General features: G+C 32.9%; 2 protein-coding genes across 4 annotated transcripts in view; one reads left to right on the top strand and one right to left on the bottom strand.

The window, feature by feature from the left end:
- The window catches only part of LOC141458920 (mitochondrial protein C2orf69 homolog), a 35,231-nt gene extending 24,669 nt beyond the window's left edge, over nt 1-10,562 (top strand). For all 3 annotated transcript variants that reach the window (XM_074137506.1, XM_074137505.1, XM_074137504.1), the window contains 2 exons: nt 17-356; nt 1,902-10,562. In XM_074137506.1, the coding sequence (XP_073993607.1) occupies nt 17-356; nt 1,902-2,167 (606 nt within the window). In that variant the 3' untranslated portion in view covers nt 2,168-10,562. The remainder of the gene's footprint in view (nt 1-16; nt 357-1,901) is intronic.
- A 3,509-nt stretch (nt 10,563-14,071) lies between these two features.
- LOC141457757 (uncharacterized) lies at nt 14,072-17,023 on the bottom strand. Its single transcript, XM_074134987.1, has 8 exons — nt 16,828-17,023; nt 16,471-16,732; nt 16,155-16,394; nt 15,734-15,949; nt 15,445-15,655; nt 14,824-14,946; nt 14,506-14,628; nt 14,072-14,409 (listed from the first exon to the last, which is right to left on the bottom strand). The coding sequence occupies exons 2-8, from the start codon at nt 16,714-16,716 to the stop codon at nt 14,336-14,338; spliced, it is 1,233 nt and encodes a 410-aa protein (XP_073991088.1). The 5' UTR covers nt 16,717-16,732; nt 16,828-17,023; the 3' UTR covers nt 14,072-14,335.
- Between the last annotated feature and the right edge of the window lie 329 nt (nt 17,024-17,352).

Below are 17,352 nucleotides of genomic sequence, written 5' to 3'. Positions count from 1 at the left end.
CTTATCTGTCTATCAGGTAGGAGCTGCTGAACAGCAAAACAGTAGTACCAACAAAGCTACAACGGGAAGCGGAACAGCAACAGTTGGTAACAGTAATGCAGATAGTAACGAACAGGTTGTTTGTCGTTTAGATAAATGTGATTCGCTTACATTAATCGGCTTTAGTAAAGGATGTGTTGTGCTTAATCAATTTGTATACGAATTCCATTATTTAAAAACTCTTACACCAGATGACCAGTCATTATCTGAAGTTGTGAGTCGCATATCCGATATGTATTGGTTAGACGGTGGACATTCAGGCGGCAAGAATACTTGGGTCACGTCAAGAAGCCTACTGGAGACTTTAACAAGACTTGGTAAGTAAAGTTTTGGCCTTAAAATTAGAAAAGAAAAACTGTAATAAAGCAGAAGTTTTGATTGTTTTCCCAAGACTGGCTTAAATAGTATTTTGTGTTCTTGTCTCCTTCGGTCGGGTATGGGGATTTCATGTGAGTCGTTTATCGTAGTGTAAAAGTTATAAAATTGGCTTTTGGTCTATTTTTATTCTCCACTTTTTCGAATCTACAGAGTTAAAAAAGCTTGTACGGTTTTGAAGATTTCTGAAGTCGAACCAAAGAGATCTATATGGGGAGAGATGATGCAGTGCTTTCTGCGAAAGTGTAAATGTGTAGGATGAAAGGAAAGATAGAGATGTGTCTTCGGTATATCACGGTTCGCCTAGAACGATTTTAATTGAAAAGTTCACGAACATGAAAAAGTTTTCTTTCTCCTTATTATTTGGGGCAAAACTAACCAAAATCCACTGAAAACCAAATCGGTTTACGTTGCGGATTTTTTTTTAAAAATTTTTCAGGTCAAAAAACGGGAAAAACGGCTTTTTTTTTTTGCATTGATAAGCCTAATGAATGGAAAAACAATACAGTTTTTTGCAAAATCAATGCATGCTTTTTGAAGCTGAGGGAATTTCTGACAGATTGATGTATTTTATAAATGATAAAAATGAAATTTCGACATTCAAAATCAATAAAAAAGACATTTTTGAGCAAAATAAGGCAAAAACAAGGGTTTCTCACAATTCAAAGCTTACTTAACAAATAAAGCATCGTTTTTTTTGTGGAAGGGAATGGAACTTTTCAAAAATGAGAAAAATTCTTGCAAAATACAATATTTATACACTGGAAAAAGTGAAATTTACCAATTCAAATTCATTTAATGAAACTTTTTGGATTAAAAGATAAATGATTACAATTGTAAACAACAATAGAACGAAGAAGTCTTTCACCATTCAGTGTATAAATATTGTATTTTGCAGGAATTTTTCTCATTTTTGAAAAGTCCCATTCCCTTCCACAAAAAAAACGATGCTTTATTTGTTAAGTAAGCTTTGAATTGTGAGAAACCCTTGTTTTTGCCTTATTTTGCTCAAAAATGTCTTTTTTATTGATTTTGAATGTCGAAATTTCATTTTTATCATTTATAAAATACATCAATCTGTCGGAAATTCCCTCAGCTTCAAAAAGCATGCATTGATTTTGCAAAAAACTGTATTTCCATTCATTAGGCTTATCAATGCAAAAAAAAAAGCCGTTTTTCCCCGTTTTTTGACCTGAAAAATTAAAAAAAAAAAAAAATCCGCAACGTAAACCGATTTGGTTTTCAGTGGATTTTGGTTAGTTTTGACCCAAATAATAAGGAGAAAGAAAACTTTTTCATGTTCGTGAACTTTTCAATTAAAATCGTTCTAGGCGAACCGTCTTATACCGAGTATAAGGAGAGGACCTACAATGCTCCCCTGACGGAACATTTTCAAGAATAGGACAATCATAAATTATAATTTTAAAATATCTTCAAGTATTAGGGAAAATGATGTAGAATTTTAAAGTTATAATTTTACCATGCAGGTATCCGAGTGCATGTTCACGTCACACCATTCCAGATAAATGATGATCGCCGGCCTTGGATTAGAAAAGAAGAACGTTCCTTTACTGAATGGCTGAAAAGATTGGGTGCTCCGCTCAGCAGGCATGTACATTTTGATTCACTGCCGCCTAACCTTGCAACACATTTGGAATTGATTACGGCCTTCAAACAATCAACACCAACAACTACAGCAATTAGTTCACCAACAACTGATGAAGAGGTTTCTGATAGTGCTCCCCAGTCGTGAGTGAAGTAATGGATAAGGCATTTCTTATAATAAAAAAAAAAATGGTGCGTGGCTCAGGTACAATTTTCGTCACTAATTTTTAAATATAAATAATTTAATTGAAAACAAAATGAAGACATTCAGTAAATTACAGAACTATAAAACAGTGGTCAATTAGAATGAAAATACAATTTGACTACTATAGAACGATAATATTCGTGCATATTTTTTCGCCATATAGGAGTTGTAGTTTTTATTTGTAAAAATGAAAGGAAGGAAGTCGGCCAGCTGATTATTTATTAGCAATTATATGTAATTGCTCATTTTAAATTTAAAATGTCATAAGACTGCTTTCAGGTAGGATTTAAAAAAAAAATAAATAAAAGCTTCATTTATTGATTATTTGCAATATTTCTTAATTTTTGTCATTCCTTTTTTTGTTTTGTTTACATTATCCAGGTTTAGCTGTTTTTCTTTTTTAATGATAGGTTTTTCATAAATTTTCGCTACTGTATTTTATTTGCATTTAAAATTCATATTAATTATAAACAAAGCAAATTCTTTTAGTAAGTCAGTTTAGATTAGGTGCGAGGGTCATCACTGTTGGATAACATCGTTTTTTCTTTTTAATCATAAACTGTTTATATTCTTCAATCATATCAGGTTTCAGATTTACATCCATCTGCAGAGATTGTGTTTTCCAGGGGTTTTTTTGTTATGAATTTTTTTGAGCTGTTCTTTTATAACATAGCGTACAGGTACCGTTCAATGCAACTAATAAAACTATAATGTTCCTAAGTGGAAGGCTAAAAATATTGACTTCCACTGATTTGAGTAGAATAAAACAGAATATTTATTACACAAGAAATTTGATTCTGATCTAATTAGTTTCCTTTCCTTAATATCAGAACTGTTCATCAGGTTTGAGATTTGGTTTTCTTGCTGGAATACCACACCCTTATTCTAACTTCTCACAAGAACTTAAAAAAATTATTCTAGCTGTGTGAGGTCGCGTATTATTCAAGGTTATCTTTAATCTGTCTGCAGGCAGTTTGTAGCTCTATATCACAATGGACGTGTAACACAGAACAGGAGTCACGTCAGAATAGATTCTACTCCATGTTGGTTACACAGCCTCCATATAGGGTGCGTTCCACTTGGCGACCACAACGACCAAAACATACTTTCAGGCGTTCCACTTGGCGACCGCGGTCGTTGTGGTCGTGGCGAAAACGTCACTAATGACGTCATTATTTTCGCCCACACAACGACCACAACGCCCCATCTATAGAGCTGGGTCGAAGTGGGCGTTCAGAGTTGGCGCAATTTTTAAAACAAAATATGGCGACCGAAAAAATTATCTCATGTAAATGAAAGTATTATTTCTGTAAATAATAGAATGTGTTTCTCGAAAGTCTCCAAAAAATAAATAAATAAATAATTACTTATCCCTTTACACACTAAATCACTGAATAACACAAAATCATTTACCTGAAATAACTTTTAAATTCTTCATTTGAATAAAGATCAATTACTCTGATAGCTAATAATACGTGGCCTAAGTTTTCGCTTTTTATCATTGCGATTTTGTAAAATTGCATTCCACTCTTCATCGGAACTAGATAAAGTACTTTCTAAAGCATTATTAATAAATATCCAACTGTTGCCACAAAAGACATTTTAATTTTATTTAAACGTAAATTTTATAAATACTCCACTAAAATGTAATATAAAAAATTGAATTATATATATTCTATTAATATAAGTCAACTTTACCAATAATTAATAAAGTTTATTATAACTGCTTATAAATGGGGTTTAAATTAAAAAACAACCTCTTCAAGCTTCTGACTTATTTTCGAGGCCGCCATATGCAATGTTTACATGAACGGTTAAAACGCCCACAGTCCGTTCCACTTGGGTTTTCGATCGCAACGCTCACAAGCAAGTGGAACGGCCAAAATCGCGGTCGTGGTCGTGGTCGTTGTGGTCGCCAAGTGGAACGCACCCATAGTAGCGCATATTTCATGGACCTTCACCATACCTCTTTCCATCTGGTAAGTTTAAAATGTGCCTATACATCTCTGTGAATATTGCAGCGGACCATTTTTCTATGTCCAGTCAATACGTTTATTTCCGACACAGTGAACAGTACTTATTGTGTACACACTGTTGAGAAGAAAACCTGTTGCCGGTATTCCAGGCATTTAATCTTGCTTATTGTTCTTAAAAAAAAATGTGATCGCCTTGAACAGATTCAAGTAATATTCTTACTTCTTTAACTATATACAACCTGTTTTTTTATAATATACAATCTGTCTTCTCGCCCTGTTGTAAAACGGGTTGACCTTATACCCAGTACTTCTTATATTGCTGCATTACAGCCCTGGATAATACATCAGCTGATTCCTTCTCCAAACAGAACTATATTTATTTCTGGTTTGTAATCATTTTAAAAATATGAACAGGATATGATGCGATGAATGAATTATGTTACCTTAGAAAATTTAAAGAATAACTTTACTTCCCATATCTCGTGCGTTTATCTTTTGTACTATGCTTCCGGCGATTCTTAAGCTTATCATTTTCATTCCGTCCTTAAGTAAGACTTCTTTAAACAATCTTAAATAAATCATATATTTATTTGAAGATAGACTAAAATATTTTACATATATTAAAACATTTCAGATTGTTTTTACTGTTAATTCAAAAAATAAATTATCACTTATAAAAAAGAAAAAAAAACAACTCAGTATTGATGCTTAGTATAGGGAATATAAATGAAGATCTATAACGTGAATTCTGTAACTTAAGTCCATAATTTTGTTATGGTGCTCACAAGGTGACCCAAAAAGGCTGGTTGTTAGATTCCTCCGATCGAAAATATGTTTGTAGTATATTGGTGCTTTAATGAGGCAAGCTTCAACAATTGTATCAACGAATTATTTGTAATTTATCATTAATTATCTGTTTACTTCGGTTGTCTTAATTTTTGTATTTTTATTTTTTACATGCACTAATATTTAGTACAATTTCCATATAATAAGATTTCTTTTTTTTAACTTTTGTTTACTATGAAATGAATCAATTACTTGATGAAATCAGTAGCAATAGTCTTCTTGCACAACTTCTTTGTCTAGTTATAATCTTCCCTGTCGCTTTTGCTTTTTCTAGACACGTTGTCCATTTCTGAACAATTAACATTTCATAACTTTTGGCTTCAGCTTTCAACATTACATTTAGGCTATTGTTAGTGACAGACCTAATTAATTATATTTAATCTAGAATTCATTTTAACCTAGTTTAATGTCCTTTTTGAAGCCAGCTTTTTCTCTCTAGTACTGGTTTTGATAATGTTAAATACAGTTCCTTGACGGAAGTGGTAAAAAAATACTATTTCCTTAAAGCTCCATAGAAGTTCCATAATTGTCGTGTTTTGTACCTTTCAACGGAGTTTCAATAGGTATTTGATCTACTCATGTCAACTATCTTTTTGTCCTGTGGATTTTGGAGGAGCCAGTGGTTTTTTTTTTTTGTTCAAGTTGGAATATTCGTAAAGACGCCAACATTTTCTAAGAAAAGGCTAAACAACTACCAAGGGTTGATTCTAGTTTTTTGTTTATTTATGAGGTTTTATCTATTTTTATTAAATTTTTCTTTAGTCTTCCTTGAAATCAGTGTTTTATTGTTAAAGTTGTGATAAATGTGGGCTCGACTATTCTTTTTATTTCAAAAGTGTTCTTAAAAAAGAAAGAGTAATGGTAAAGAAATATACAAATAAATTAAGTGCTTTCAGCTATTTATAATAGGAGGTTCATATTCCAAAACTTTATCAACAAAGAAAGCCTAAAATATTTGCCACATTAAAATGCACACTTATTCCCCGATTTAGGCGAATGATCGGTCCCCTAGGATAAAGCAAAACCTTGAGTGATAAACATATGGAAACCAGGGTAATTTGAATATTCATTTTATTTAAACCTATAATGAAAACGCTAAAGCACAAAAACAAATAATTTGAGTCCATTATTGCATAAAGTACTCCTACTTTTTTTGCGTTTCTTTAAAAATATAAACAAATGAAGCTCATGTAATTCATTTCATGAAAACTGTTTGCTACAGAATTTTTTTCGGAAGGAAATAGTCGAGAATTTGGATTCCTATTTTATTTAAAATAGAGATTTTTACAAGTATACACTATTACAAAGAAAGTCAGAGAATTTTTAGAACTGTAAGTAAAGTAAAATAGTGCCTGCTTTTTTCTTTTTTTTTTCAGTCGGGCTTTTCTTCCAACTACCAAATTAGTTGTATAATTTACTTTTCCGACTAGCAAACGTTCTTTACTATAAATTTTCTTTTATTATCCATTAAAGCTCCAAGGTCTAGACTGAGTATTAAACCAAGCACCACAATTGCATTAGAGACACCAAAAATCATGACATCAGTTTTTAAAGACTGGTTCCTGTAAAAAAAAAAGAGATAAGACTCGAAATCATGCACTTTCTCAATGATATCTAAGTATCTTAACATAACTTGGTCTTCCTATATTCTCATTTTATCACGGTATTTCGTCAAATTTAATTACAGCTCTTTGTTTCATCTTAATAATTCAGTATTTCAGTATTAAACCAGTGTGCATTACTTTAAATAGTACAGTTCAGTAGCTTTAAACAGTTTTCTGTAACTCAACCAACCCGCATAGCCATGCCCTGAAGAAGACAATAAATATATTTGTCGAAACGTTGGCAAAAAAGACGAGTTGTTTTTTTATTTGGACCGATTCCTCGCCAATCTTGAATTCTTAGTTTAATAATTTACAGTCACGAAGCCTATATGAGCCGTTTATTTTGAAAGTGGCTTAACTCCATTTGTCAATTTTTTCCGGTTGCCATGGTTACTTGTACAACTTCCTGTTATTTATGAGTAAAGCATTTCAGGTTGCTCATATTCCGAGCAAATACGATAAATTCTTGACACATAAGTTTTTAGAGTTAGTTCAATAATTGAACCGTGTAGTTTGAAAGTGGCCTAACTCCATTTATACTTAAATCAAGATAATAATCTATTATTGAGGGAAGGGATTAGCTATGCGGTTAGCGTACTGGACTCCCACGCGGAGGTCCCGGGTTCGAATCCAGCTGCTGACCCTTAGATTTTCTCTTCCTAGGAGCTTCTTACAGCTCACTGTCCGGTGATGGACAGTGTTGTCTGTAACGAGAGAACACTGTCCGGAGGCCGGCAGTGCACTGGAAAAAGCTCCGGGCGCTAATGACCTCAGCTGTTAATGCGCCCAAAAAAAAAAAAAAAAAAAAAAAAAAATCTATTATTAATAATGTCTGAAGGCAGTAATTTTAATTAATTAGTATTTAACAAGTTAACTTCTCAGTTTTTGGACAATTGCGCTAGTTTAATAACCAGTACGTTTAATTAATATAAAACTTAAAATTTAATATTAAATTTTAGAAATTATTTCACCCATGGGGAAGAACAGAACAAGACCATTTAGTTCAGATAGTGAAGAAGAAATAGTTTTAAAGATATGTAAAATAAATTAAGTATGGTTTTTTCAATTTGAAGCATCTTAAATTATGTTGAATGGACTTGGGCACCTTCAAATTTTATAAAGAATCTGGAAGTTAATTTTGAAAGTGGCCTAACTCCATTCTTGATAAGAAAACGCATATTATTCGCTTAATAATTGCTTTATTTTAATAGGAACTATAAATTTAACACCCTTAGATACACTTAAGCAGTATGGCTCATTAGTATACTGTACGTATATTTTTAAATTCATTGAAACGCAAACCCTTAAATATCTCGATTTGAAGATAAATGGAGTTAGGCCACTTTCAAAATAAACGGCTCATATATTCATATTTAAATAGTGCGCCAGCAGTTCGGTCGTGGTTTAAATCACTCATGCTGTGTGGATCTATCGCGAGTCTTGAAATTTTTTTTGGCACACACCATGTACGTCACCTATTTTTTTTATCCATCCCAGCTTAATTAGTGAAATTTACTGTAAATTTAGATCGAGTTCTCTAATGTATTGGTGTCACAGAATTAGTTACCGATTATAATTTTCGTACAATCAGTTGAAACTTTTCAAACAGAAAGTAAATGTTAGGATCCACACTAAACTTTTCTCATTGCAGTTACGCTACTCGACGAGACTAATTTATTCATGTTGAAAATTTGTTGAGTGTAAAAAAAATATTACTTCGACAAAGCTACCGTTGATTTGACGTGAAAACAGATGAAAACAATAAATGTCTAACGGGACGTTATGAGATTTGTAGTTTGCAAATATGGTTTAGATTTTGGAACTATTGGGTGTACAATTTTTATAAATTTTTAAATGTCAACTCAAGAAGAATAAGATTACATTTTTAAAGCAGCACAGTATAAAATAATTATAAAAGCCTGGATTAATAGCGTTATCAGTTCATGATAACGGTCATGATCTCTGCCTAATTATCATTAATAAACAAAATTTTTATTGTGAGGATAATTTTATTATTAACAGTGCTACTAAAAAAATAAAAAATAATGACGTCTGAAAATTTTTTAAACTTAAAAATTTTTTTATTTTAAGCTATTGTTAGAGAGTTGTTGACTTTGTAAAAATTGATCCAGTTTCTGATTTAAATCTTTTTTTCCGGAGATCGGCTTTGAGAATAATATCAACTAAGTTTTTTTTTACTAGTTATAAATTTTGGGGTATCTTGATTTCTTTTTTGCTAAAGAACTTGGTGATAAAGACGAATTTCGTAACCAAATGAGTAAGAAAACACTTCAGCTTTAGTTACGCACAACATTTTGTGCACTGAAAAAAGCTCCGGGCGCCAATAACCTTAGATGTTGACGCGCCTTAAATCATTTAAAAAAAAAAAAAAAAAAAATTCCTCTGATTAAAGAAAAAGAAGAATTTTAGAGATCTATTTGAAATAAAAACAAATTAAGATTGTAACATATGATTCAATATAGTTAGTTATCTCTCTTATTACTCAATTAGTATCAGTTAATTTTTTGATTTTTTGTTAACGGTGATTTTGGCGGTGGGGGGGGGGGGGAATATTAAGGTGCGGTTGAATAAATTCACGAACAAATTTTGTTTCTTCATGCCAACGTTTCGGTAAATATATTACCTTCTTCAGGATATTATAAAAATTTGTTGAAGTTCAATGTGAAACATTTATAGCAAAGTACGATGCTGCTAAGTGTCACCTCCAATCATGGTACCTAATTGACTGTATCGCTATTTTACGCAGCAGAAAATAATTTCATTACGCAAAGAAAAATCCAAAGGTGTAAGCACTTTTTTTGCTCAACCGCGTTGGAAAAACACGGTCTAATAAACTCGGAAACACAATTTCAAAACCAGTGGTCAACTAATTGGAGAAAGCTTGTTGGAAGACTCGTAATTTCAGTTGGTGATTGGATTCATAATCCGACATTAATATCACCAGATTTTAATTTTCTAGAGTATTTTTTTTGCTGTGATCAATTTCGGATTTACATCTTATCCTCACAGTGTGTCGTTAAGTTTTTGAAAGTGAAGTCGAGTCTTAATTTTTTTTTTCTGCTCTACCCAGTCGACAACCCTCATTCTTAGATCAGACATTTTTTTTCTTTTGTAACTTTTCTTCTTTTGCTGTCACAAATGAAACGTTTTCTTGGTTTCTGTGGAATACATATTCCTAATATACTTTGATTAATCCCATAGACTCTTCATTTAATACAACACCATACAAGCTGTTTCTCATCAAAGAATCTTTCCAAGTACTCTTATATATTTTATTGTTCATAAATTTTACGTCTTGGTCTTCTGAAAGATGATCGATCATTCCATGTTTTGGAAATTTTATCTTCTTACGACACTTTGCCCCACGCCATTTCTTCTTTTTCTTTTGCAAATCTTCCAAATAAAATTATAGTGAAATGGCTGAAATCCCAAGTAATTGATTCTTAGTTTATTTTTACTTTTTATTTATTTATTTTTTTTTCAATGAGCAATAAATCTAAAGAATGCAACTTTCAAAAAGTTGTTAGCAAGAATTGGTACGATAAAAAGAATATTGTTTAAAAAACAAGCAAAAAGAAAAAGATTTCCTCATGTTATCACATGGTAAAAAAGAGCAAAAAATGTGTGTCTTTAAAAAAAGAATAAAAATTAAATTCTTATAAATCCTTTTCTTGCATTTTTTGTCTTAAACATTGTCTTAAAAAAAATAAATGCCCCTCCCCAAAAAAAACAAAAATAATTTGGCTGTTATTGATGTTAATACAATAAAAATTTTGATGCTGCTCAATGTATCTCTCCTCACCACCTCATGTATGTCGAATTTTTCCGCTCCATTTTAACCATACATTTTTGAACAAAAACAAAAATCTAGTCAAAATGTATTTTTTTTTTTTTTTTTAAACAAAAAATCAATTTTTTATAAAAAAGAAATTAATTTGAATTAAAATAAAATAACAGAAATAAGCGAGCATATATTTTTTTTTTTGCAAACGTATTTTGATTGTAAAACACTTCTTTTTCTTTAATATTATTATTAAAAAGTAACGTTGACGAATGTTTATAAATATTTTATTTATTACACATAATTATCTATATTTTCATTCAATTTATTTTATTCATTTTTTTTTCTAAATCACTTCTTGATAATAATATTTACAGGAGTTTATTTATATAAAATGTATATATAATAGTAAATGTGATTTGTAAATAAGATTCTTTTTTTTTTTCTTTAAATGTAAAAAAAAGAAAAGATAAATATTGATTTTTTTTTTTCTCCTTTGTGTTCGATTTTTAATATATGTTGTTTGTGCCTAATCAGTAATAATGATGGAAAAACCGATCGGGAGGTTATAGAATCATGTGAAGGTCAAATTGTATCTTACATAAACACGTGTAGTATAGAAGAACAGGAGAAGGTACGAGGGTCGTTTGAAAAGTCCGTGCAAAAATAAAAACTACTTAATTTTTTGGGGTAAACCTTTTTTATTTTTCAACACAGCCTCCTTTTAGGCTTATACACTTCGTCCAGCGCTGCTCTAGTTTGTTGATCCCTTCCGAATAATAGGATTTGTCCAAGCTCTGAAAAATAGCCATTCGTTTCTGCAATCACCTCCTCGTTTGAATAAAATCTTTTTCCCGCCAGCCATTTCTTCATATTAGGGGAACAAATAGTAGTCCGAGGGAGCCAAGTCTGGAGAATAGGGGGGATGTGAAACGAGTTCGAACCCTATTTCCAATTAATTTTGCGACCACAACTGCTGAGGTGTGAGCTGGTGCGTTGTCGTGATGGAAAAGTGACTTTTTTGTGGGCCAATCGTGGGCGTTTTTCTTGCAGCTCGGTTTTCAAACGGTCCAATAACGATGAATAATATGCGCCTGTAATAGTTTTACCCTTTTTCCAGATAGTCGATGAGGATTATTCCTTGCGAATCCCAAAAGACAGTCGCCATAATCTTTCCGGCCGAAGGAACGGTCTTCGCCTTTTTTCGGCGCAGATTCCCCCCTTGGTAACCCATTGTTTAGATTGTTCTTTGGTCTCAGGAGTGTAATGATGTATCCATGTTTCATCCACAGTGACGAAACGACGCTTAAAGTCCTGCGGATTCTTCTGGAACAGCTGCAAACCGTCCTTGCAACACTTCACACGATTTCGTTTTTGGTCAAGCGTGAGCAATCGCGGCACCCATCTTGCGGATAGCTTTGTCATGTCCAAATGTTGATGCAAAATATTATGTACCCGTTCATTCGAGATGCCCACAGCACTAGCAATCTCACGCACCTTCACTCTTCTGTCATCCATCACCATATCATGGATTTTATCAATGATTTCTGGAGTAGTAACCTCAACAGGGCGTCCAGAACGTTCAGCGTCACTTGTGCCTATATGGCCACTCCGAAAATTTTGAAACCACTTATAAACTGTTCTAATCGAAGGTGCAGAGTCACCATAATGTTTATCAAGCTTCTCTTTAGTCTCCTGAGGCGTTTTGCCTTTCATAAAGTAGTGTTTAATCAACACACGAAATTCTTTTTCGTCCATTTTTTGAAAATCACTCGACTTCCTCGATTCAAACGAATGCCAAACACAAAGAAATAGACCGATCTGGCTGAAACTTGGTGTGTGTTCTTCCAAGAGATGCTACTAACTAAACATAACCTCGATACGCGCCAGTAGTGCTATCTCTCTGACTTTGCACGGACTTTTCAAACGACCCTCGTATCTCAAGAATATTAAAAATAAGAATTCTTTCCGGAGAGTTGGATAACCTTTTCCCACATGGACCCCAAGACAGACAAGAGCTCCAAGAGTAATAAAAACAATCGGCGTTGGGATTAGCAGAGTGGTTAGCGAATACTGGATTCCAACGTGGAAATCTCAGGTTTAAAAACCAGCTGCTGGCCCTGAGATTTTTTCTTCTTAGAAGTTTCTTGTAGCTGTCCAGTGATGGATAGATAGATAGTGTTCTCTGAACGGGACAACACTGGGTGCCAATTACCTCAGATGTTTAAATTTAAAAAAAAAAGTTATGCTATTACTGAGCCTTGGCCACCACAACCTTCTTAACCTTAATTTGGATCTGCCAATTCGCCCTAACCCAATGCACTTCCTAGCCACTTTTAATTCAAGTTAACATCAGCAGAGCAACAGGGTACTTTATTTTCATTCTCACGACTGGTAAGAAGTATGTTATAATCGTGTCTGATGTCATCTTGCCATCAAATTCCATATCCGGAAAACCAAAGTAAAAGGATTTGTTGAGTTTTCTTTGAAAAAAAAAAAAAAAGTCTCAGAATTCTTTTAACCTTGTTTTCTCAATTTATTTTTAACTGTTCATTATTTTTGGTGACTGATTCATGGTTTCAATTGGATGAAAAAAATAAATGCCTATTTCAGTCATGGTAAACTTTATTATGCCGAGCTTTCGGACCTAGGGACTAGGCCATCTTCAGGGCTGTGGAACATATTTACAATGTGATAACAATAATTATATTACAATGAATATGTATAATGTAAAGAAATTTACAAAAAATATTTTTTCATTATAAATATTCGTTGTTCATTTTAAGACGGCTCAAATGCATTTCATGCTGAAACGGTTGATCTTAGCCAAAAAATGGTTGAGGAAAATTTTGTTGCCCGTTACCTCTAGTTTCAGTATATGTGACTCGATTTTAGATTCCTGCCCGCTGACGCGCGACCAAAAGTGAGGGTTCGCAGTTGACCCCTATTTTCATGTACAGTTTTAAAGAGTATTAAAAGTTATGAAACAAACCGGAAACCGCAATTCCATATCTTCAAAATTAAAGATGCTAGGCCATTTCAAAATCTGGTATTTATTAATCATATTTCAATTTTTTTTAGCTTGTTATCAAAGAGAAAGAAGAGCACGCGATAGGTCATTTTTATGTATTTTTTCATCCCCTTTCTACTGAAAATATTGCCAAGGCAGTAAAGCTAGTATTTTTCATAATATCGGGAAATAAGTCGTTTTCCGAGTGATATTTCTAAGAAAAATCAAATGTTAAGAGCTTTAGATGTTCTCAAGCATACACAAAGTGGCTAAAAATTAATTTTACATCTGTTACAAACAAGAAGGTTTAATAATTACTTGGTAATTTTGGGAGAGTTGCGTTTAATTACCAAAAAAAAAAAAAAATTGGAAACCTGCCACATATATAAGTGATCAATATCTTTCATTCAAAGGTTCACAATTATTCCTTAATTTATCAAATAATGCACTTTACTCAACTTGTAAAGTATGTACTGTGCCTCCAAAGGTGCCTCCTCTGGCTCGAAGGCCAGGTTAGCTAGGAGGTTATCAACTGCTCTGTAACTGAAGAGCACCAAAGTGGATTTTATTTTTAAATAAATGTTTCTCTCAGAAGAAAAATACTTTGAGGAAAAAAAAAAATCTTTATTAAAAATTACAAAATAAGTACAGGTCAATAGTAAAATATTAAGGTACATCTTGTTTGCAACAAAAATACATCTATAGTAATCCCAAATTCTATTCTGCAGTCCCTCTAATTAACAATATAATTAGATTTTCTTCTTTTTTTTAAGTTGGAAATTTTTTATTTCAAATAAAAACTTACCCTTAATACTGTACAAATTAAAAATATACATCATTCGCTCATTGGGAAGAGTAATTATTAAAATCAACTCACAGCACTATTGCTGGAGTAATTCCTTTAATGAAAAAATTTGCATCAGATCTTCTCTTACCGCAAAGAAATTCTGGAAGAAAAAGGAAAGAAAAACAAGATTGTACTAATAAGAATTTAGACACAGATCTAATTGAAATTGTTTACAAAAACAAAAAATAAATATAACCTTGTAAAAGACCTATAGCTTCATAACCTTCTAAAAGTTGAAACCTGGCTTTAGCCTCGGCATGTCCCATTTCGGAGGCCATTTTATGCAATTGTAGTACAATGCCGGACGCCGTAATATCTTCTACAAAAAAATAATTTTATTAATAACAATAACTAACATTGACTGACTCCTATTGTAAGGGCGAGTCCTGTTTCCGAAGCCATTGGGGCTTACTACATGATCCCCCTAGATGGTCAAGGAGGTAAATCCTCATTTTATTACAAGGTACAGGAGCGTACGATTCTAATTTATGAAGCGATTAAATAAAATGCTTACCACAAACGGATGATTCATAAGTAAGAGCCATTTTGTACAATTCATTTGCATCACTAAATTTGTTAGGTTCTTTAACATCGTTGGATTCTCTGGCCAATCCCCAATCTTCAGCATCTCTCAAACCTATAATAAAAAAAGAAAAAGGGAAGGCACTAAATAACCTTGTATCACCAAATTACATAAAATACAGTGTACCGGACTGTGGCCCCCTAATGAAGTTTTTGTCTGGGTATTTCAGAGCGTTTCAGTTCTTACAGCCTCCTTAGAGACTGAGAAGCGGTCTGAAGAGTTGGCAATGCCTTGAATAAGCTGATGGCCTCAAATTTTTAAGTCACTTAAAATATAAATAATAGTATTACGGGGAATTATGAGTAATGTTGTAATTAAATCTTTCATATGGTATTTGGACATTATTATCTGAAAGAATCATCATTACGTTCCTTTTTCATTGGCAGTTTTTATTTATACGGTTTTGCGCTGCTACTTTGATGACTACTAATACTAAATAATTCGGAGGTAATTTTAAACCGGTGTTTCTTTAATTATTATAGAATTCCTTAATTTCATCTCTGTTAATAGAATCTTGTGACTTACTTAATTAAAGAGGAAATTGGTACATACCACTGAGTAGTGGTGCATCCTTAGTTTTACTGTCCAGCCCGAGTGCCGCTTTAGCATCTGGTTGACCTAGAGCGGCAGCCTCTTCGAATAGTTTTCTGGCCGTTATATTACTTGCCTCCAATCCACCCCATCCATGGGCATAAAAGACTCCCAAATTGTATTTAGCTGTTGCGTGTCCTTTATCAGCGGCCACTTGATACCATTTTGCTGCCTAAATGACAAATATTATCAATTAAATTTTCATTTGTTATAGAAGTTATCAAAAATTAATAATAATAAAAAAAAATACCTGGGAAAAATCCTGTTTAGTTCCTAATCCCATTTCATAACACTGTGCAAGATTATAGGCGGCTGGTGCATATCCCCTACGGCTGGCCGATCTAAACAAATCAACTGCTTCACGATGACGTTTTGCTGAAATGTAGTCTACACCGCGACTATTCTCGGATGAAGCAACTACAGATTCATGTACAGCGCGGAATTCTTCAGCAGCTTCGTTTAGTACCTGTAAGTAGTTGGTTGTTGACCTAATTGCTATAAAATATATTCCATGATATTATAAAGGTTTACTTTTTTTATCAGTATCATTTCTCAGGGAAAAAGGAGTCATTTTTCTTCAAAACAATGCTAAAGTCTACTTTTCCTAGTTTCTCTGTGATTATCAATGCAAGAATTACACTCATTCCTGTACTAAGAGAAATAATGTTCACCTCTTCAGCGGTTTTAGGGCCATATGGAACACTGTCAGTTACATCGTTACTATCTGTGCTGTCGACAGCTACTGTAGAATCCGAATGGATTCCCACATTGATCGGTTGATTGTTAGCAACTTTTCCCAAAAGATGAAATAATTGCGGTTTTTTACAATCTTTCTCCTTGCTTCTTACACACCACCATTTTCTCCAATGACATGGTTGTGTAAGAAACCATCCAAGAGCTAATACACTACTCTGTAAACATAATTAAACTGAACGTTTAAGAACTATCTGAAATTCTTAAAATTTGGAGAAATTAAAATCGACTTACACAACTGACAGCACCTAGAAGTGTGTTATTTCCATCGTGAGGAGTCGACTTTTGTTTATCTCGTTTTGGATCTTCATTACTTGCACATCTATATTTGTAAATTGGTTGTAGGAAACATGGAGAGAATTTTCGACAGTAAGTTGTATGTTCAGTGCAATCATTTTTGACAGTTTGCTCAGATGGTCTGATGATGCGGAATCCTCTCTCCAATGTTTCTCTCACACCACGCGAAAAAAATTTCCACATAATTGTAATTCGTTTCCTGTAAAAGTGATAAATACTTCGCCATATAACAAACAAGTTAATATAAAACTATTAGTTTGAATTATAATTTTATTACTTATGAAAAATCCTAACCTGTTAACCTTGAAATCTGTAATGGCTTCTTTGAAATTTGATAAAATGAAACTTTAATTTGTTGTATTTCTTTCACAATTTGATTTATTAAAAAGAGAAAACAAAAGATATAATTAAGAATTTATCATTTTTATAAGTGCCTGGAGGCACTATCGTGACCTCTAGTCCCAGTTTGAGCCTCAGCCTTCGTGCTTAGCGGTCGGCTATCAGCGCACTAAATTCCTCCTTGAGATATCATACTCTTAAAAGATATATAGATATACTGCAAATGGAGCCGTTGCAGCTGATCAGACAAGTATGGAAGATGAGATGAAATTCATTGCAGGTTATTTTGAACATACAGCGGGGTATTTGAATTGGAACGTAAAATTAAAATGAAATTAATTCCTTTTCATGAGTTGGACTTAGCAAAATCTATTTAATTTTCATTATCAGTGGAAACTAGAGCATTAATTATTGACAAAAAACTAGTGTGGGATGGAGATGTTCTTTTTTAGTTCTTACCCCTCTCAAGAAGTATTTCAT

This window comes from Rhodnius prolixus, unplaced genomic scaffold, assembly GCF_049639745.1.
Source record: "Rhodnius prolixus isolate KJV_2025 unplaced genomic scaffold, Rpr scaffold_5, whole genome shotgun sequence".
In the NCBI taxonomy this organism is placed as follows: domain Eukaryota; kingdom Metazoa; phylum Arthropoda; class Insecta; order Hemiptera; family Reduviidae; genus Rhodnius; species Rhodnius prolixus.
This window is presented reverse-complemented; position numbering and strand designations above follow the sequence as displayed.